General features: G+C 35.3%; 3 protein-coding genes across 3 annotated transcripts; 1 reads left to right on the forward strand and 2 right to left on the reverse strand.

Annotated features, from left to right (window-relative positions):
* Positions 1-1,072: 1,072 nt before the first annotated feature.
* On the reverse strand, positions 1,073-3,076 carry LOC107667768 (boophilin-H2-like). The gene is made up of 5 exons (XM_016459493.1): positions 2,899-3,076; positions 2,576-2,746; positions 2,218-2,397; positions 1,410-1,586; positions 1,073-1,302 (listed from the first exon to the last, which is right to left on the reverse strand). Exons 1-5 carry the CDS (start codon positions 2,972-2,974, stop codon positions 1,202-1,204), a joined length of 705 nt encoding a protein of 234 aa, XP_016314979.1. The 5' UTR covers positions 2,975-3,076; the 3' UTR covers positions 1,073-1,201.
* Positions 3,077-4,546: 1,470 nt separating this feature from the next.
* LOC107667771 (probable acyl-CoA dehydrogenase 6) lies at positions 4,547-18,982 on the forward strand. Its single transcript, XM_016459495.1, has 9 exons — positions 4,547-5,594; positions 9,859-9,979; positions 14,236-14,365; positions 15,804-15,910; positions 17,112-17,279; positions 17,368-17,541; positions 17,924-18,085; positions 18,361-18,511; positions 18,753-18,982. Exons 1-9 carry the CDS (start codon positions 5,367-5,369, stop codon positions 18,841-18,843), a joined length of 1,332 nt encoding a protein of 443 aa, XP_016314981.1. The 5' UTR covers positions 4,547-5,366; the 3' UTR covers positions 18,844-18,982.
* A 790-nt stretch (positions 18,983-19,772) lies between these two features.
* LOC107667772 (BET1 homolog) lies at positions 19,773-21,798 on the reverse strand. The gene is made up of 4 exons (XM_016459497.1): positions 21,604-21,798; positions 20,698-20,807; positions 20,250-20,306; positions 19,773-20,159 (listed from the first exon to the last, which is right to left on the reverse strand). The coding sequence occupies exons 1-4, from the start codon at positions 21,620-21,622 to the stop codon at positions 20,004-20,006; spliced, it is 342 nt and encodes a 113-aa protein (XP_016314983.1). The 5' UTR covers positions 21,623-21,798; the 3' UTR covers positions 19,773-20,003.
* Positions 21,799-22,482: the final 684 nt, after the last annotated feature.

Raw genomic sequence — 22,482 nt, forward strand, 5'->3', positions numbered from 1 at the left:
CCTTGTGGTTGTTTTAGTCAACCTTAATCTGAAGCCATTGACTGAGTTACAGCACTTGCTTGTGGAATATTAAGATGCCAAGTTTGTTCATGGGATTTTCAGCTTTGCTTTATTGATCTTGATATGAAATTAAATTTTTGTGACATGCCTCAGGCCACTTTATGTCTAGACTATTTATATTTATCTGGCCAAGCAAGTTATTTACTTGATTGATTAAATACACTAGGGGGCGCTATATATAGACTTCCAAACAAAGGTGCACAAAAAGTATACGGAGCAATATATTGCTTCGCTTTTTCACAAAGGATTATACCCTGCACAACAATAATGTAAAAAAAAAATTAAAAAAAAAACCTTTGATGGCACTGCATTTTGGAAGCTAGAATCAAAATACAGGCGATTATGTTAGCTGATATTAATATCAATAAATAATGTCTGTGATGATGTGTTTGGTGTTATTTATGGTAACATTTTGCATGTTGACGGATCAAACGACAACATAAATCGAACTCAGAGAAATAATTAAAGAGTCATAAATTCTTGTATTCTGGCTTTGTTTATTTTTATTTATTCTGGCTTTGATATCGAGTGCCATTAAACGAGACCCATTATGATTTTACTGAAAATGTATATACTTAATTAAAACTAAAACATTAAAAAAGGTCGAATACATGTAATTTCACCCTTTAATGGTTAATAACCTGCTATCTTTGACCCAGCAGACAATGACTATTTTCATTTTTCATTCTTGACTTTCTCAGGTTAAGTGTCACCAGCTTTTTGAATAATGAGATGATATCTGCTGCCAGTCTGAATTAAACATGTTCTGGCTGAACAGAGAAAAACATTCAATTAAATATATGGAGTATAAAACATCAGCATATTAAAAATTGTTGTTAATTACTGTCAATTAAACATTATTGCTTCATCACTTAAACAGTGTTGTGAAAATACTGTATTTAATAATGCAAATCATTAAAAATAGTATATTCTTATTTTATTGAAAATAAACATTTTACAAATGCATAAAAACACATGAGAATATTAAACAAACTTTCATTAAACAAATCTTTTAAAAACAGTCCATATCATATACAGTATACACAGAGTGAGATGTGTATAAACTGCTGCCTTTAACTTCAATACTGTAAAATCAGTGCAATAATCTTTGTCAGTACAGTGCCAATGACTTCATAAACCATTATTTGGCGGACTTCTCCCTTGGTGGCTGGGCCTTTACTCGTCTTAGGTATTCTTTGGAAACTCTTACATACTTTTTAGTGGGACTCCAACTTTTTCTCCCTGAGAACAACAAAACACATTGTTAGACATTGAAAATAAAGCTGTTCTATTGTCTTGATAATGACTTTCTCATTAATTACAGACAAACCCAAAATGATCAAACATACCATTTTTACCACAAACATCCATACAGCTTTGTTTGGAGATGAAGTTATTATTGCTTCCTCCGCATCCTGTGTATATGAACTCCTCGCAAGTCTTAGTAGCAGAGTTGTAGTAATACCTTGGTATGGAAGCTAAGCACTTTCCTTTGTCCAAAATATCATTGCAAATCACAGGGATTGCTGGAAAAAATAAAAAAGACCACAAAAATGTTTAACTTTTCATCTTTCCATTTTCTAGGGACCTCAGATATGTTCTAGGTGAAGCCAGGGTCCATTAACTAAGCAAGGCAAGAGACTGGAAACCATTTAGACGTGATGGCCATTAAACAAGCCTGTTGTGCTGATGATTTGAAAAGATGACAATAAAAATATCTTAATGTGTTCCAATGAAGACGATTAGGGTTGCAATAAGTACACAGTGTTGCAAATTAGCTTCGGCTACAAGCACTATGGTACATGCATGGGATGATTGTTTTTTACATTTTCATCTATGTTTATTGTATCTGTCCCTAACAAATAAAACATTAAATAAAATAAAAAAACAGATCCCTTAATGTTCTCCTCTATGTTCCGCTCATCCATTTTTTTTAATGCTATTGACATTTCCTCACCAAACGATTATCAAGATTTAAAACTTTATTCCTGCTCTTTTTCTAAAGACGGCAACAACAACAAAAAACACTTTCCAATATTGTCTTTAAATACATGTCAGGTATATATATTTTTAAATTTGCATTTTAAATATTTTTTATGACCTAGAATGCAATTTTCAAATTTTTTTAGAAATGCTACTGTGTCTCAATATACTTACTTTTAGGAGGTCTGCAATATTCCATACATTCCTTAAGGTTTTGAAAGTTGTTGTCATTGCCTTGACAACCACCATAAGTGAAGGCCTCACACTGCATGGAGGTCATATTGAAGAAATAGCGCTTGAAGAGGCCACGGCAGGGCCCCTCTTCCATTTGAAAACGACAGATTTGGGGGATTTCTGTAGTGTGCAGAAGAAAACATGTTAAAGTGAGCATTTCACAAGTGTGAACACAATGCCTATGAACTTTTTTTAACCATAACTGCCCTCAGAACTCTCATAAAAAGTCAATTTAAGATGCTGTGTGTATTGTTTACAGAACATGTGCATTCATAGTGGATGTATAAAATAAACGTACTTGGTATCCTGAAGCATGTTTTCTGGCATTCCAAAAAGGATTTGAAGTTGTTTGCGTTTCCTCTACAACCGCTATAGCTGAATTCTTCACACTGTTGGGTGATTGTATTGTAGTAATAGCGCTGGATGTCGTCATTGCACGGTCCTTCTTCAACTTGCAATAGGCAAACTTCTGTGGGGGAATAAATTGCGCATTAAAAATGATAAATCTCAACCTCAAATTCACGTGCAACGTTCTGTGTCAGGTTCCAACAAACAAATCTGTTTCGCCCATTTTGCTACAACTTTTGAGGAAGTTATTAAAAATCCAAATGTTATCTTTACCTCTGGGCTGTAGTCCGACGGCGCTTTGCAGTACAGCAACAATAAGCAAAAGACCTCCAAGAAAATCACACGACATTGTGATAGATTTTGGATTCTAAGGTCGCGTGTAGTCTGATATATGTTACTCGCCTGTGAAGTTACTAACTTGACTTCTTACAATCGTTGCCTTATAAATGGAGAATTTGTCAGGGGTGGAATTGGAAGGGCGGGCTATACTTAAGTCATTTCCATGACAATTCCACGTAGTACTACAGCAAGTTGCGTCTATTCCCAAAGAAGGAAATAAGTAATAACTTCATATTTCATGACCTTAGAATTATATCAAAGCCAAATTTAGTATTACTACGACTATAATAATGCACGGTAAAAAATATTTATCAAAGGAAGATTATTGGGGTACGTTTTACACGAAAACACTACGACCAAAATACTACAACTCAGAAATACTACGTCCAAATCTTATGTTAGTTTAATATGTAACTTGCCTTTCTTTGTAATCATTTATAAAATTTACTAGAAATTTCTGAGTGAAAATTGCTTAAATCTTTATTTTAGTCAATCCTATACCATGTTTTTAGTGTAGTAACATTGTAATGTATATAACATACATCACATATGTACATAACAATGTATTAACAATATAATGTATTATTATTAAGATTATTTTTATTAAGATTATTATAGAATAGTTGTAGCCTAGTAGTTTGGCTCTGATATAACGATACAATGAAATAATGATATAATGACAATTTTACATTTCCATGTGTGACCACCTGAAAACATTTTTTTTGATAGAGAATACATTTGTCATATCTTGGATGATAATGCATTATCTAATGTGACAGGTCAGGGGTAAACATGGATTAGCATGCTCATCACAGCAGCCTGTAATACTTTCTATGTCCCCGTGACCTAAATTGAAATCCAAGGGTCATTAGGAGAAAACCTGAATCAATTTCATTATGTTTGGGGTTTATATTATTGTTTATGTAAATATGTATTTACTTTGTTGAATGTGTGGTTGTTTACAAGAACAGCTGGCCAGACATTTGAAGAAGACTATGGAAAGAGAAAATAAGAATGCTTGTTTTAATGAGATTAAGAGATTACAATGTTTATGCAGATTACTTTATAAACCGGATTGAGAGAGAGGTGCAGAATCTCTTGTCCATTTTCACAGGTGGAGGAGACCTCATCGTAAGTGGCAGTAAGTCTGGTCATCAGCAATATATTGTACTTAAATATCTCAAAGATAAATAACCTACCACATGTGATGTGATCGTTTGATTTGATTTCTCAGACAATGCCGGTCATAAATGTAGAAGATCTGACAGACCTGGATAAGGCAAAAATGGAAGTAACCCAGCTCAAAATTGAGGTGAAGCTTGAAAGGGCAAAGGTAAGCGTTTAAATCTACTCATGGCCACATTACACAAAACGGACTACATCGAAGTTGGATGGGCATTGTTGGTATGCTGGTATGTTCTTTTTTGTTTGATTTTCACTTCAATTACTTTTTTTCGTCAGGTGTCCAAATGCTGTGAAGAGATTTCAGAGTACATTCAGAGCGGAGCAGATGAGGATCCTTTGGTCAAAGGCATTCCAGAGGAGAAGAATCCATTCAAGGAGAAAGGTGGATGTGTCATTTGCTAATGAGGACAGAGAACCCCCCCAACTTTTACAGTTTAGTGTTCATTGCTGCCCATGGACACCTGCTAAAATTGAATCAGCTGGAATCCATGAAAAAGGACAATCACAAACATGGATAGATGTTCAATTAACTCTAAATGGCTTTTTTTCTCCCTTGTAAATGAGTCCCCAGGATCTGGACCCTAATATGTTGTGTATTCCTCTTTGAAATGCTGTAATAAATCAGACTACCATTGGGCACTGATCACCAGAGACTTGCTTGATGGACTAATGCATGTATTTCTTTCTTAGGCAGCCAGCCAGCCAAAGGGTAACATCTGTGTGACAAAACAAAAAAGTGGAATGTTTGAGCTTGTAATTCACATGATAAATCAAGGCTGATAAATCAAGGTGGAATATTTTAGCTATTCAATAAAATCACATTACTTGGCAAAGGGCCACTACAGTTTCTGACTGAAATTTTTGTCATAATGGGTTTGGTTTAAAATTCACATTAGCCTTTAGAGTAAACCTAATTTTACAGAAAACTTTACTTCACGTGTTAAAGCAGTTTGTCATAACGGTTCAGACAAAAGGTCATACTTTCTTGTTAATTAATTAAATGTACTAATGGTACCACAGTGGTAACTGCCAAAATACCATAACTAGGCTACTACATTTAATAAATATTGAATAAATACATATGGATCTTGTTTCATTTGACCATTACCCATTTACCACAGTTTTAATGTATAACTATAAATATGTTAACTACAGTAATCTTGATAAAGCGCTGACAGCATTACTGTGTATTCGAGTTCTAACTTTACGTGAGGCTAATGCGCATGCGCATGTCAACACTTTCGAGTTCAGTAAGAATGGCACTGCGCGTCTTGAGATTCAGTTTGGCTTTGAATCGCAGTTTACTCAAAACCACTGTTGTCTGCAACAAACGGCACTTGTCAGAAAAAGCGTCCTCCAATCCGAAAGCATCCGTTTCTACTGAAAATATCGATCATGTTCTCTACACAGAGGAACATTTTGCATTAAAGGCATCTTTGAGAAAGGTAGATATGACCGCGTGCTATTGTATTGTGTCTTTAACAAATGTACTATTCTCTGTCGAGATTAATGTTGATTAAGTTTCTTGATACCTGATTATCGCACTCACATGAATGTGCAGGTCAAATCTTTTTCAGCAAGTGAATGTAGGTAAGGGGTCACTTGCTGTATCAAGTAGCTAGTTTCAACTGGGTCGGTTGTATGAATTGCTTGGGATTTCATTGTCAGTGTCGGACATAATTAAAGGATTTTATGGAAGGATTTGTTTGATATAAAGATACATTTTCAATGTTAACAGATGAATTGTCAAGATTAACCGCTTTGTTTTGACGCTTCCAGGAAGCTATGATAGTCACGTGACGCTCAAGTTGATTATGGCCTGCTGTCAACTCCAGGCTAAAAGTTATTAAAAAAAAATTTGTAAAAACTTCCCTTCTATACCAAATAAATAAAAGTTTATTTTTCATATTATTTACATTTCAGATTATTTACAAAAAAATATTAATAAATTAATTTGTACAATTTGTACACTTCTTCTGCTGTCATTTCCATGACCAAACAATTTAGAAAACAAATATTTCGTTTCTCAAAAAGGTTTATCTTTGATTATTATAAGAATTAGAAGTAATTGAGGAATCTCTCTCTATCGCTATATTTTTTAAAAATGTCATATTTAATTTACTAATAGCTAATCTTTTGTTAGCAAGGCCACGACTTTTCTCCAGTGCATGGAAGAAAAAAAAATCCTTTCTATTACACGTCACTACCTTCTCTAAGGCATGTGATAAATATTTTAACATGAATTATATTTGAATTAATAAGATTTAAATGATTGAAAGTCATTATAATTATACAACTGTGTAGACTAGGAAGGGTTACAGGGCTTGGGAAGGAAGTTGCCTTCTCCAATTAAAGTGTGTAGGCTTGTATGAGAAAGGATATAAGTGGAAAACAGAAAAAGCAACGGATGATGAAAACAATGCCGTAGAGTGAAGCTCAGGGACAGAGTTTATTAAAATAACTCACCAGAGACAGTGAAACATTGAAAACAAGTTAGAAAAGTCCTTGACATAGAAGCACGTAATGTTATTATGCGTCTAAATGAAAGGAAAGACTGATGTGAAATTTAACAGTGCATAATATTTGCAGGCTTGGTTTTATTTTTCAGCTTTTACTCATGCTAAAAGTATTTTACAATAAAATGCACTTCTTCTCAAGGTCACCTTATGACTTGAAGAAATTCTTCACATAGTACTAATCTTACGTAATGCATGTCACGTCAGTTATGTTCCGATTGAAATAAAGGGAGTATGATTTAAAAAATCTAAATTTTTCATGCACAAATAGGGTTACCACTTCCAGGAAACATTACCTACTGTTATTCAGTTTAGTTCAATGGGCATGTCTTCTGGGTGCATAAAGTGTTGACAAACTATAAATCAGAGTTCTGGACTCCACCAAACAATTCTCAGCTCGGACCGACAAGAGAATTGTGGAATGTATCACCATTCTTTATTAAGAATTAGGAACCTTATACTGAAGGTTCGAACAGGGTGGACCGCTCTTCCTTTCTGACTGTATTATCCAGTCACAGTCTTCTGGGTTTTGAGTAAACCTGTACTAAATAGGCCTTTTTACTCCACAACACCAGTCAAATGCTTCCTTTTGTGATCTGATGAGGCTTCTTGTCACAGAATGAGGCAGAAAATATGTTCTATATGCTACTTTAAAAAGAATACATCGATTAGCAATAAATTAGGGTGACCATACGTCCTCTTTTCCCCCGGACATGTCCTCTTTTTGGACCTACAAAAATGCGTCCGGCCAGGATTTCTTAATTGCCCAAAATGTCCGGGATTCGGCTGTTTTCTTAATCCCACTCCCGCTGAATCTCTGACCATTGCTGTCTGCTCCCGCAACATGTGTTTCGCTCCCGCGATTTTCGTGTCCACTCCTTTAAACATTCTAATATTGTGTATAATTATGGCGCATCAGGGAGCCGCTCTCAGGATGCGGTGTATTTAAATATTTTTGAATAAGCATTTGCGCTGTTTACTTTCACTTTCGATTTCTCGATCACACGCACTCTGTGTAAAGGGAGCAAGCACATCTTACAAGATCAGATATTTGTCAATGAGCTCAGAACTACTTCTAATTTTATCTGCTTGTTTTTTTTTAATTAAAAAAACTTGACCCTCTAACATTTGCACTCTCTATTTTATTTCTGTTCTAATGGCCAATCCATCATTTTTTGGGGGAATTTTTATTTATTTATTTATTTTTAATAAGTATCGGTTCAGGCACTGTTTAGGCACCGGAACCGTTTTAAAAGTATCGATTTGGCACCGGTATCGAAAAAAAAACAAACGATACCCAACCCTACTTAGCAGTCGATGTCCGTATGCACAAAGGCACAGATCCCTAAACAAGGCCATATCTGCAGATTAATTTTTTTTGTAGAAGCATTTTGTAAATTTGAACTAGCACCAACTACACCATGTTATGTTCGAGAAGCTGCAAAAGACACAGGTGCAAGTGGAATGCAAAAAACATGATGACATTAATTTTTATGTAAATATAATGGGCAATATATTGCATCACCAAAAATTATTGAGGTCATGTACATATATTGTATATAAGTCGATATATTGATTATTGCGACAGGCCTAATACAAAATATTACGCTTCCGTTCTATGTTTTCTGCCAGTTTTTCCTGCCTATTCATTCTGCTGAAGAAATTTAAACTAGTTCCCACTGAGTTCGTTAGCGTACTGTTGACCCCTGGCTTTCTTTCGATTTTAAACGCTGTTTGTTCTGTGCACACTGCTTTTGAGTCAGGACATTTTTGTTGGCCAGTGAAGCAGCACATCTGCATGTTTTTGGGGAAATGTGTTGCTCATCCCTCTGCAGTATTTTTCTAACTTTCCACAGCTCATACTGAAGCAGGTTTTTGTCTTAGTCTGTACCCATTAAATGTAGTAAGCATGACATATTAGCTCAAGAGGAATCATTTCCATAGCTGGAGAGGTTTATAGCCTTAATTTAATTAAAATTATCGGCTCATCAACTTACTTTTAATGTTCACATAATGCATTATTGGGAAAAGAATTACATTTCTTTTGTGCTTCATTTGTTTAAGTAGATTTTAATGAATTGCCTTACTTTCCTTTGACTCTACCATTGCAACATTATAGTGTTCTTGTGATCAGACACTAAAACAGTACAATGAGTATTACAAGGTCTGTTGACTTTTAATTGCATTTGTTTGAGAGTCTTCTGCTCCATCTGTTTTAAACTTAATACTTTAGCCCAAAATACTCACCCTTATGTTGTTTGTAATCTGCCTGATGTGTCAGATTCTAGGGGACACAAAATAAGTTATTAAGCTAAATATCCAGACTGCTAGTTTACAGCAAGCAGAAGGCAAGAATATAAAGTATATTGCATGGCTTTGGAAGAATTATAAATATGGAACATATTTTCTGTTTTTATGGTACATTTCATTTCTCTTTGGAACTTTTTTTTTTTTTGTAAATGTCACTCCTCTGTCAGGAATTAATTTATTGTCAGTGCTTGTATGGTTCAAATGAATGGAGTATTGCTGCAGATGCTCACTATATTTCACAATGGTTATGTTATTACAACATGCAGGCGTCTTGAAGTGACTCAAAAGGAAGTTGAGTGTCTGGTCCCGCTTTCAAGGAAGCAACCTATTGTAGGGCTATTACACTCTATATAGCTTGAAGGAACTTGAAAACATATTATTTTTGGCCTTTTGTCACTTTATAGAAAGGGCGGGAAGTGATGTGTAGAAGGAAGGGTATGGATCAGGAAATGACATGAACCGGATTCAAATTGTCATTGCCCATGTGAGCTAATTGCTAGGCCACATGTCTGTTAGAAATTAAAGACTGAATTACTTCTTGATATTTAGTTACTTTGGAAAGCTTTTGTGATTTTTTGCTGATTTCAGTCTCTATTAATTAATCCTCAATTTTTGACGGTTCACTTTAACTTTAGTCTGAATGCATAGTAAAGGTGTAAACATTTAGACTGTTACCCAGTTTCTGTTGTGTTGTTTTGAGCTGTTTCCTCCTTATTTCCCGTGAAATCCTGCTTCATTGGAATAAGTGTTTAATTGCAAACATGGTGTTAATATAATACACAATTTCCCTGGAATCTATAAATCAGATAATATTCATGTCAGGTCATTTTCAGGTTTGGTTACAGTACTCAGTAAAGCATTCTGATCTATGTTTGTGTTATAGATCATTGATCAAGAGATCAACCCTTATGTAGACCAATGGGAGCAAGAAGGGCAATTTCCTGCTCATAAGCTCTTCAAAATCCTGGGTAATGCAGGATTTCTAGGAGTCAACAAACCTGTGGGTAAGTAGACATTTGTTAATTTACCTTAATCAAGCATACAAGTGACCCATTCTTCTTCATCTTACATTTGTATTATTTCCCTCCTCTTTTTGCAACAAAACGGTCATAATTAAGTTTTTCATGCCAGTTTCATTAAACTCTCTGACATTTAGAGTTAAACTGGAAGTTTAACTCTAACTGTAACCCTAAATCTTCAGCCACTCTTTCCTAAAACTGGCTCCTTCCAAAGAATGCTATATCCAGAGCGGCAGGTGCTACATAGCCAGTTTGGGCATTATGCTTCTGATTCTTGATGTCAGAACAAAATTTCAGCACAAGCAGTTTGTGCAGCTTAACGTATGTGGTCTTTTAGTACTGTGAACTAGGGTTGTGATGGTGAGGAAATTTTCCCACCGGTTAATCGACGTGTGACAACACCGATAATACCAGTATCACGTGGGGGCAGGGGCGTTTCCGCTTTTGCTCGCTTTCCTTCACTTTAAAATAGCTTGCAAAAGCAGCATGCTGCATTTTACTTTCACTTTCAAATAGTGGCAATTCTGCGTAAAGCAATTGTTCATTTTTAGTTCGTTTTAATTTTCCCTCTTTTCCTCACTTTCCTTTGCTTTTAAATAGCTTAAAAACACAGAGCGCATTTTACTTTCACTTTCGAATTAGCGGCAATTCGGCATCAATTGCTTGAATGCAACAACAAAATACAACGTCAAACTCACTTAGCCTATATATAAAACATAGAAAACGGTATCACCGTCAGCACCGTCTATCGCGGCAAGCATACTGTGAACTCTATTCTATTCTATCGCTCAAGATCAAGGAAAACTTGATGTGACCCCTTGAGAGCAGCAGGTTGAAATATTGCTCTTTCACAGGAAAATATGCATTTAATGTACAAAAAAATGGAACATTTAGATTTTCCAGTAATGACAGAATTACAGTTCTAAGTAACCTCCTTCAGAAAAGTAGAGAATAAGAAGATTGTAGGGTGCCCTTTAAAAAGTCTTAGGTTTTTTATGTGAGTGCAGATGGATTCATGAGAAAATAACAACATGGCTCCAAGAAGCAATTACGAGAACAGTGGAAAACACCTTGTAACACAAAATAGATTTGTGGCCTTATACACATATCAAAATGTCAGTACACAGCTTTTTACCATATGGTTCAAAGCATTGCTATAAAATCCCAATACATAAGAAGAATAAAGAACAACCAAAAGAAAATACAGCTGGTGCCTGTGCATATTTTAAAAGCCCACAGGCTCTCTGTGAAGTTTAAAATTCAAATAGAAGTACTTTTGTTTTTGTGAACACTCTTCTATACATTTCATTAATGTACAACAGATTGTCTTGGTATGTCTGTAATCAAGATAGCAACAAATATACCATCCCAATCTAGGATTGTAAAACTTGTGTAAACAATCAATGACTGTTGAGCCTCATTCTTAAATAGCGTGCAGATAATATCATCATAATTTATTTCATTTTTCCTCTTTTTAACATGATATAGCAAAATTTATAGTAATTAAATATTTGGAATACAATACAGTATAATTGATAGGTGGCTGAAGGCTCTGGGGGAAGCAGCTTCATAAATCTGTAGGTCAGAGGAGAGCAGCTCTTGCATTAAGAAGTGCTGACACTGTGACACTTCTGCATTAGCAGGCTGGATTTACAGCATCTTCTTAGACAGAAGATTAGTACTCAGAGCATTGCCTCACCTCTTTTGATATGTGCAGCACAAATACACCAGCAAGTCTCTAAACAATAACATCAAATCTGTTCAGGTGAATTGTGACTTGACTGCTGTAGGCTAAACCGGAGCTTTTCCTATATGCACTATTTTTCATCTCTCGTCTGTGAGCTCACTCTCGAGATTTGGGGGAGTTTTGAAGCTATTTTTATATTCAGAATCCACCATAGTCAGTGACTTAAGAGGTTGACATTTTTACATTTATAGAAACCAGCACCATTTAATGTAAACATTTTTCTTAAAGCATACTTTACAATCTTGGCTACAAAAAAAATAAATAAATAAAAGGTTATTGAACACTTCCATGGTTATGGAATATATAGTATAAAGTATACAGTTCAATGAACACACATTACCTATCAGCAGGGCTTGTTGTCACATTATTTGGGGTATGTTGTCACAATGTAACTTACTTTTAATTCACCTATTATAAGCGTTTTAGCAAAATTTCAACAGTAAAACAATTATGAAATGCAATTTATGAAACAGCAAAAGGTAAACGGTAATGTACAAAAATATAAAATCATTATATTGACCAACCAATATTCCAATTGATTCAGTACGTTTACAAATTATGATTTAAATCACTTGCCCTAACTTGATATTTATGAAAAATACTCGTCCTGAAAACGTTTCAACTTTTAGTGTGGAATTTACCTTCATTATATAGTTGAATTATGTCTAAATATGTTTCAGTTGTGTTTACTTGTTTACAACAGCTACTGTACAGCAGAAATATGGTATTGCCATTTTCGTTTGGGAGACAGAATTCACAAAAATGATGGAACTAAGTGTTAAAAAACACTTGTGTAATTTAACTTAACAAAACCTTATAGTCAGTTACTGAGAAATAGCTCTTGTGAAAACAAGCCCTACTGGCGTAAATCCAGAATGTCTGTTTTTCCAACCCTGGCAAACTCCGATAAGACACTAAGACTCCGTTCTTATCCAAACGAACAGTCTTTTGACATTTACTCCCAAAATATGTGGGGGTACATGGCCTCTTGTTTCTCTTGAAATACCTCTAATTTCACATCTATGTGGTGATTAAATGTACTGTGCAAGTTTACCCCACCAAATAGCAGAATCACTCTCCACGGAAAATAAAAATAAAATTTCATGTTCACACGCACACAGAGAATGGAAATGTTGACCACCTTCCAATAGCTGTCCTTCGTAAAGCTCAGATCTGCTTGTTGACATATGACATTAAACATCCTTTTTCCATTTTGTTCCAACTGTATATCTTAGTATTTCATACTATACAAACCCATATAAGACTATTACACAATATTTGCATTGTAATGTGGAAAACGATCACAGTAACAATCAGAATTCCATCTCTTTAATCATCTCAGATGTTGTTCTCCAAGACTCCATAAAGTTAGTTAAGCTAGTTTGTGGTCAAGATAAACAAACCGTCTGTTTAGATGCATCTCACTAGATCATCTGTTTGGATACAGAATTGTTGGACTCCAGCTGTTCCTGTGCAGCTGTATCTGTTTCCTCTGCTCTCTGGCTTCTCTTTTCCTTATTTTGCCACACCAAATGTCGTCCACAACCATTGCGGGACCTGATGACAGAATACAGCGTCCTGTAGTACTGGGGGAAATGAGCGTAGTGTTCACTACAGTCACTAAAGGACTTGCTTTTCAGCATTATTGTTGCCCTTATTGCTTTCACAGAATAGAATCATTTCCTTAATGTCGAAATTTGTGTTTCCTGAAGGAAAATACTAAATGAAATGGAACATGAAATGACATGAATAAATGCACGACAAGGAAAGTATCGTGGGAAACAGTAATGCTTTTATTATGGTCAAATGTAATAGCTTATACCATGTTTACGCAAGACATTGTAGTATGTTATAATGATGACTGAATGGACTGCAGGGGTGTGAAAAGGGAATGTCAAGTTTTAGATTACTGCATGGCAAAAATATGTAGATGACTCTTACATGATGCATACTTGTCTTCAGTACTGAAGTAAGCAAGTTCAGATTAATGCCGCCCAAGAACAAGGAGACCTGATAGAAACGGTCTAAATTACACCTGCTTTGTGATCAAAATGTTCAAATCTTCTGAGATATTTGACTTAAAGCTGCAGTCCGTAAGTTTTTTTGTGTTCAAAATTTATATAAGCGAGTACACCATGAATCCATTTTCCAAACCGTGTTTTTGGCTTGTCGTTAATCACTACGGTACACCTATAATAAGTGTTTATATTCGGACTATTTAGACTGGTTCGGGTAGGTACCGCTGCGGAGTAGCCCAGTACCTGCGTGATTCGCCATAGACATAAACGGAGAGAAGTAGCTCCGGCTACAATGTTCTTCCGCAAGACGCACGCAGTTCTGCTTATTAACCGCTAGAGCGCCAAAAGTTACGGACTGCAGCTTTAAGCATTCATTTAAAATGTTTACATGCTCATTAACAAAAAACTGAAGAGATGAAGCATCCAGGTGATCTGCTAACTGGACATTCACTTATCTTTTTGTTCACTGGCTGCAGAGTATGGAGGTCTGGGGTTGGACTTCAGCTACAGTGTGGCTGTTGCTGAAGAACTGGGGAACATCAACTGCGGAGGGATTCCCATGGCCATCGGCGTGCAGAGTGATATGGCTACACCTGCACTGGCGAGGTACTTCTCCTGCTAGTATTCTTAGCCTTTAAGTACACCTCAAACAGTGGCTATGCTCAGAATCGAATGCTACACAAAATACTGCACTTTACACTGCTTACTATTTTTTAGTATTAGTAACTGAAACATAGGCATTATTCCATGATAACAATTTCCAACTCTATGCTACATTGCTCTTAACATTGGTTAATTCTGGTTTCTTCATCAGTTGGCCTTGTCATTAAATGTCATTTGTCTCAAAATATTCTTCTCACTCTGAAAGTAAAAAAAGACGCGGTTAATGAAAGATACACTGCAAAACTCATATTCTTAATAACTATTTTTACTTGTTTACTTGAAACAAAATTGTATATAAGAGATACTCCTTTTTTTAGAGAATATCTCTAATTTAATAGAATCTCAATTAAATAGAATTAAATTAGTCAACCCATTTGCAAGAGCTCTCTCTTTTTTTGCTAAATAAAAATTTATTAGGTTTAGGAAAAATTGTCTAAGAAATATAAACTTAATTTTAAGATATATTCTCTTATAAGAAAATATATTATGCAATTTTGCTTTGCAAGTAATCTATTTAGATGCATATTTAAAATCTATTTAGATTTTATTTACTTATTTATTTCTGTGTTTTTATTTATTTATTTTTAATGGCGAAAAGGCAAAAAAACTGATTAGAAAAAGTATTTTATACAGTGAATGTTGGGTAAAACTTTTAAATAGGGAACACTTATTCACTATTAACTACTACTTTTCCCTCAATAAATTCCTAATTTGCTGCTTATTAATAGTTAGTAAGGTAGTTGTCAAGTTTAGGAATTGGGTAGGATTAGGGATGTAGAATAAGGTCATGTAGAATAAGGCATTAATATGAGCTTAATTAGTACTAATAAATGGCTAATATTCTAGTAATATGCATGCTAAGAAGTAACTAGTTAAGAGACCCTAAAATAAAGTGTTACCGAATGTTGCAGTAGACTCTGAATGAGATATTTCTTCACCATGTGTTGATAGACTCTTAAAACATTAAATCATCATTTATTGTAATTATAAATAAATGATCAATTATAAATAAATACTGTAGTCATCGGGAAGGTTCCATTTCCTCTTTTTAGTATTTGACATATTCTGACTGCAGCAGGTTGTACGCGGACACTGAGGGGATTTTACTGCACTGTGCTCACTCTCTGGAAACACTCATTTTTCTGTGCATATTCGTTTTGGCTATTTGGATTCAGAAAATCTGGGATTTTAGGGATTTTGATTAGTTTCCTTTGTGATTCTGCCCTATGGAACAGTTTCTGAAATTGCATTTGCTGCTAGTAAAATGTAAATGTCTTCTGTAACCCATGCCGCTTTCAGCCTCATGAGCTTTCAATCACTGTTGCTATGACACTCACAAAATAACAACGAGGATGTGACTGTGACCTCTGTGCTGTTTTAGGTTTGGTTCTGCAGAGCTCAAGAGAGAGTTCTTGCAGCCCACCATAATGGGAGACATAGTGGCCTGCCTCGGGGTGAGCGAAACTGGGGCCGGCTCTGATGTAGCAAGTAAGTATTTTGCTGGATATAATGTACCTAACAGGAAAGACATGCTCTTTTTATTGCCATGGGGGTGTTTTAAACAAGATGTAAACATACACCAGACGCAAATCTAAAATTAATTACTTTCCCAGATGAAGATATCAAAGCATTTCAGGCCAGGGAGATTAAAAGACTTGCCTACAAGGGAATACCACACAGGGAGATGCAGATCTATTTTTCATAAATGTATTAAATTTTGTATTTGAAGTAAAGCTGGTACTAGTCACATATTATTAATGAGTTGTTTTGAGGTTAAATGAAAGTACAGTATTACTTTATTTTACATTTAAAGCCAAGTATGATCTAAAGCAGTGATTCTCAACCTTTTTGGCTTGAGGGTCCTTCTTTGTCCAACAAAAAATCCTTCAATTTCCTCTAATATTTCTTCTGTAATTATGACAAAGCTGGTTGTTTTGAACTTTTTTATTAACAGAAACTGGGAGTGGTGATATAGTTAAATTAACCACAGTTCATTTTGTGATTCCATAAAAGTGTTGTTATTTTTACATAACAAAAAACGAATAAAAAATACTAAAATGAAAATGAAAACTGAAAAATATAAAAAATAAAAGCTAATTTCAAATACTAATAAATACCAATAGTATATAAACAATACTAACATAACATTTAAGCATTTATATAAAAATTTGTCACATTTAAAAAAAAAAATGTTTGAAATATTGTGTAAGAAAAAGCCTTAAATTTAAGCTTAATTTAAGATAACCAAAATATATTATGCAATTTTGCTTCTCAAGTCAACTGGTCTAACTGGCTAAACTGGCTAAAAAATATCAAAATATAAAGAAAAAAAAAACTAAAACTTTTAAATGTAAAATGTAAAATATAAAAATAGAAACTAATTTAAAATAATAATAAATACTATAATAGTAAATAAATAATACTAAAATACACTTCAAGAAGTTTCAAGAACTCGTTCTTCAATAAAACAATAGTTACTGTGGGGGAAAAACACTTTTTTTTTAGCATTTTCATTAGGTAAGAGTGTTTAATATATTAATTTATAATAATAATAATATACTAATTTTAATAATTTTAAGTGACACCATGGCCCCATTGGAAGCTTTCTGAAGCCCCCTAGTAGGCCTCTGCCTCCTGGCTGAGAACCACTGATCGGAAGAGTCTAATTAATAAATACGGTCTCCTTCAGGCATCAAGACTAAAGCTGTGCGCAAAGGAGATGAACTTGTCATTAATGGAGGAAAGATGTGGACTACTAATGGCACTCAAGCAGACTGGATGTGCCTCCTGGCCAACACCAGCGATGGCCCTCCACACAAGAACAAATCCTTAATCTGCTTACCTATGAATCTGTCAGGTAATACTTTACGCAAAAGCACAAAATTTTTGGAAAAGTCTTTTTTCTGCCAAAGAAAACATGCTAATGTTTTACCATTCGTCCGCAGGCGTTCATATCGCACGCAAGATCGATAAAATAGGCATGTGGTCATCGGATACAGCAGAGGTGTTTTTCGATGACGTGCGTGTGCCTTGCAAAAATGTCATAGGGCAGGAGGGAATGGGCTTCACGTACCAGATGCTACAGTTCCAGGAGGAGCGACTCTGGGGGGTGGCCAATAGTAAGTAATCCATTCCAACTTCCACACATCCCACCGCACGGCAAACATTTCTCTTCACTGGCACAGGCATGACGTCAGTGTGTTAATGTCAGTAGTGCCTGTGTGTTTACAAAGCCAGATCGCTCTCCTCTCAGGCCCAAATGTGTTTATCAGTGAGGCAAACTTCAGGATGAACTTGTGTGTTTTGCTTTAAACATCAAGGAAGAAAAAGGTCTGGCATGTTTTGGAGGATCTTTTGACATCATCAGCCAACATTTCAGCCTTCCTGTCTAGATATTATCAGGACTGAAATCCTACAACTATTTCATCAGGCATATAATTTATTGAAAAACACGTCGGAATTTTTCCTATGACTTGATATTGTCATACTTGTTTTTCCAAGTCCTGACGACCATGGAGAAAGTTGTCCAAGAGACCATCAATTACACCAGACAGAGGAAGATCTTCAGTCAGCCGATTCTATACCACCAGGTTGTTCACTTCAGGCTGGCTGAGCTGCAGACAGAAATCGAGCTGTTGCGCTCCCTTTTGCATCGTGCCACAGGTGAGTCTGACTGTTTCTTAAATTATCCCAGAATGATTTTCTAGACCAAGGCAGCTATGCAATTTCATGGGTTTGGGTCTGGTAGGTCTACAGGGCCACTGATTTCCAAATTAATAATGGAAAGAAATGGTGTGAACACTGGCTTGCAATCAGTCCATTTTCATTTTACCTCCCTCAGGTTGTGAAATCAAAAATTGGAGCTGAACCTCAGCATGTATGCCTGAAAATGAATACCTCTGAAATTCTTAAGACGTTTTTTTGTGCACTTTCATTAGCTCTGTACATTAAGGGAAACAATGTAACAAAGTTGGCATCAATGGCCAAGCTGACGGCAGGACGACTGGCCCGAGAGCTCAGTGACAGCTGCCTCCAGTACTGGGGTGGCATGGGCTTCACCAGTGACGTCCTAGTCAGCAGGTTCTACAGGTCAGTTTCTCTCATCTGAATTAAGGTGAATGCGCTCTCAGAACTGCAGTGACATTGAAAAGCAACAGGTTTGGAATCCATGTATTCACTCATGAGTTTGGGCGGAAAGAGCCATGTCAGTGTGAATGCAGTGAATCAAACTTCTGATTTTGAAAATTGTAAAAAAAATATTGTAAGCCTAGTCCTCATCTGTCAGTTCACAAATATATATAATCTGTTTTTGTTTTTTTGGTCTTATCAGGGACTCCAGATTAATGTCCATTGGTGCAGGAGCTGATGAGGTGATGCTGTCAATCATATGCAAGTACATGGATACTCTACCCAATAAATGACATCACCGATAGGAGTTCAGTTTGAAAAACAAAGTGCACTTAAATGGAGAATCTGACACTAGATATAAATTAACTAGTTATATCAGTTATAAAAGCAGTTAGCAACTTTAAGATGGATGATTTGTACACTGCAGTAAATAAAAAAATGGTACCTCAATATAGTTGAAGAAAACCTTTATATGTAGTCATATGTAACTTAAATTTTGATTATAGTTGTAAATGACTGTTTGTTATTATGCATGAAAAAATAAAGTTTTCATAATTCTTAAGATGCTTGTAAGATTCCTGCGAACCATAAATGGAATATATGAAAACAGGACTCGAGCTTTTGACAACATAAAGGAAATTTTTATGTAATAATTCTCTCAAAAATGACATTTATTTACAAATAAGTTTCTAAAAAACAGAAATAATTCATGGTTTATGTTGACCATAGAGAGCAGAAGGGGTTGAACAAGAACTTCAAAATTACTTAAGGCATTTCTGAAGTAGACAAAATTCTGGGGTGGTTTTTGATATGTTACACATCTGCACTGAACATGAACTCACATATATCAATATGGTTTTCACAGTCTGAAGATCAGCCCTTTGAACACTATTCACACAATTTTGTGGCTGCTCTTTCAAGGGTGTTGTGAAGATTTGCACAGTAAAGGAAAGGAAAATACAGGCTGATTAGGTTTTTGTTGTTTTGTTTACACCTCATTCAGCTGGGCAGTTGCTGAATTTCCAACTATATGATTAAAGGACTACTGGTGCTGTTGTGTGCCTCCCTCTTAAAGGTATTTAATCTGTATCCTTATAGAAGATATAAATTAGCACATTTATAGCACTGAAGTTCTCCAAAAATAATTATCATACCACAAAGGTCAGTATTTCTGAATAAAAGGAAATGCCAGATGTCAGTTGTTAATCTCTAACATATTTTTGTGACCAGTATCAGACAATTAGCATCATCCCTGCACTGGGACACTAATTTTGGTAGGTTAGGACAGAGTTTTGTCTCATATTGCACATAATCACTCAATGGTTCAAAAAGAATGCACTCTCGCACTCCTCAATTACCTCAGTCCTCATCATCACTGTGAGGATTCTGACCCTCTATCCCAAATAAGCATGGCACATAAGAAAGGTCCTGAAGAGTCTCATCAGTCCTATGATCACCTCAGTTTGATCACCCAGTACAGGACAATAAAAACAAACAGAGCAAACAGCAGCATGTAGCAATACACCTTAGTTTGGCTTCCCCTGGAGATGAGTTTCAATCTACCTATGGTGGCTCCCAACAGACCTCCAGTTGAGTCGAAGTCCGAGTCCTTGAGGAGAAACAAACATGAGATGTTACAGCTATTCAGATCAGTGTTTTGATGAAGAGACCAGATAGTGAATCGTTTCCCATCACTTACCATTTCTCCCAACATTTTATTCTGGTAATTGAGTTCATTTCCAATGTCAATTGAAAGCTGAAATAGATGTAAAAAGTATAGATTATTTAGAATTCAACACTTTATTGCCATTGATGTATATATATATCAAAGACAAAAATGGTCAAAGATGAAAAAGGGTTTACGCATAAAAACAGAAGAGACCCACTAAAATGTCATTCAGTGTAACAATCTTGTCAGGCATATTTACAACAAAAATCCATTTATGACATATTAAAAAACTAATTACTTTCACCCCAAATACTAATTAGTTGTTATTTTATATTTCTTAAATTTGCCACTATCCTAGGTTTTGCCCATTTGTCAGTAACAATTTTTTACTCATTTAAAACCCCCCAAAAATTTATATGCTCACTTATTCTTTTATATATTTTAATATGTACAGGTCAGAATAAGCAAGTCCACTTACATGTTTAAGTGAGTTTACTTTAGTTCTCAGTCCCTCCTGTAGGTTTTCATTCTCCTCCTCATACAGGCTGTATCCACTTGCAACAGAATTGCCTGGAGGGCGGCCCTCACCTAAACGAAAACAATAAACGTAAAATTGGCTGGATAAGACTGGTGTTTCTGAGTATTTTAAAATCCAATATCTGATCTCAGCAAATTATTATAAAGGTTAGTAACCGACATGTATGATTTGATTTGATTGCTCTGAAGTTTACTAAGATGGACAGGGCTGGTTGGCTGGGAAAAACCTACACAAGTGCCCTGACATGCTGACTGCAACTTCAAATAATGTTTATATAGTCATCAGAAACTACTGAACATCTAAACATTTGTAACTATTAATTAAATCGTTTTTTAAAAAATAAGAGATTTTTTAAAATATTTTTTACATTTAATTATTTTGTGAAAAATATATATTTTTTAAGTTATTTATCAGTTAAAATCGGCCCCTTTAAGAACTGACTTTAAAATTATATTGTTGGTTCTTTTGATTAAAACGGTTTAAACGATATGGAAGGAATCTAAATTTAGGTTTGGATGTGTCATATATATATTGTTGCAGTGTCTCTGTGTGTTTATACACACAGAAACACCATCAAACACCTCTAAATGTTAACCTGACCTATGGAACAGATGGTCTGATATAGTTGGTAAAACCAGACCGTTTTGGCTCTGTCAGTTACCGTTGTCTCGTACTGTTATTTATAAATGTGGCTCTACAAACCTGGACATTGTGGTTAATTTATTGGCATGATTTGGTCATTCAGCGTTTGTTTAATGTCGCAAACTGTGATATATATTTGAACTGAGAGCCTAGCTTAGCATAAGCTTCAAATATAACGACAAATAAAGAGAAACACTTACTTACCCAAACCTGCACGCCTCATTATCAGCCCGAACCCTTTATATGATATACGATCACTGCAGTTTGAAAGTAATGTAACAAATATTTGATTATCTTCCTATTTAGAGCCGCTGTACTTTCGCCTTAGTAACTTAACTCCACAAGCGCCACGACACCTTACGGAAGCCGCGGAGGATTAAGCCGCACGCGAAGGCAGAAAGGGCGTGTGGGTAGTGAAGTTTTCACGAGTTCATTTTTATTTTTTTAAACTCTTTTTATTTTATATTTCTTTTTACGTGCTGTCACAAAAGTTCCAATGCTTCATCTAAATCTAATGGAAATATTACTGATTAGTTTCTCTGCTGTGCAGTGACCTTGATAGACGGAAATGAACTTTTTGGCCAAATTTACATTTTTAGGTGCAGTAATTGGTCGCCATTTCTTCTATTTCTCAACATTTGTCAACATACCAATTCCACATTTTTATATAGTACAAAAACATTTGTCACTCTCTTATCTTATCGATTAAAAAGACTTATTATGATTGAGCCATGATAATAATCATATTTTTCAGCGTGAGTCTTCCTAAGAGACAGTAACACAAATGCTCAAATAAAATGTCTTATGGCCAACTAATTGTTAATTTTGCTGAACAACTTTTACTAAATTACTGACTACTAATGCAAATTGCATGGCTACTCCAAATTGTCATTTAGTGATGGTAGACCATTTTGTGATGAATTAGTATTTTCTGGGATTTAAGTATATGTGACCCACAGAAGTGCCATTATAGGGTCTGGCTTGTCCTGAACTCAACACATCATTGAACTGAATGTCTGTCCAGTGTTTTTCAGTTGTACTTCAGCCTGCAATTTCACAGAGCACTCAACAAATCAAGCTTCA

This window comes from Sinocyclocheilus anshuiensis, unplaced genomic scaffold, assembly GCF_001515605.1.
Source record: "Sinocyclocheilus anshuiensis isolate Anshui unplaced genomic scaffold, SAMN03320099.WGS_v1.1 scaffold2109, whole genome shotgun sequence".
In the NCBI taxonomy this organism is placed as follows: domain Eukaryota; kingdom Metazoa; phylum Chordata; class Actinopteri; order Cypriniformes; family Cyprinidae; genus Sinocyclocheilus; species Sinocyclocheilus anshuiensis.

Coding starts and splice junctions, on each gene's coding strand:
- LOC107667772 (XM_016459497.1), bottom strand. Junction 20,307..20,697: donor AAGTAAACTCACTTAAACAT/GTAAGTGGACTT, acceptor CATCTATTTCAG/CTTTCAATTGACATTGGAAA. Junction 20,160..20,249: donor ATAAAATGTTGGGAGAAATG/GTAAGTGATGGG, acceptor TTTCTCCTCAAG/GACTCGGACTTCGACTCAAC.
- LOC107667768 (XM_016459493.1), bottom strand. CDS start 2,974: ATGTCGTGTGATTTTCTTGGAGGTCTTTTGCTTATTGTTGCTGTACTG. Junction 2,747..2,898: donor CGTCGGACTACAGCCCAGAG/GTAAAGATAACA, acceptor ATTCCCCCACAG/AAGTTTGCCTATTGCAAGTT. Junction 1,587..2,217: donor ATATTGCAGACCTCCTAAAA/GTAAGTATATTG, acceptor TATTTTTTCCAG/CAATCCCTGTGATTTGCAAT.
- LOC107667771 (XM_016459495.1), top strand. CDS start 5,367: ATGCGCATGCGCATGTCAACACTTTCGAGTTCAGTAAGAATGGCACTG. Junction 9,980..14,235: donor AGGAGTCAACAAACCTGTGG/GTAAGTAGACAT, acceptor CACTGGCTGCAG/AGTATGGAGGTCTGGGGTTG. Junction 17,280..17,367: donor CTTACCTATGAATCTGTCAG/GTAATACTTTAC, acceptor ATTCGTCCGCAG/GCGTTCATATCGCACGCAAG.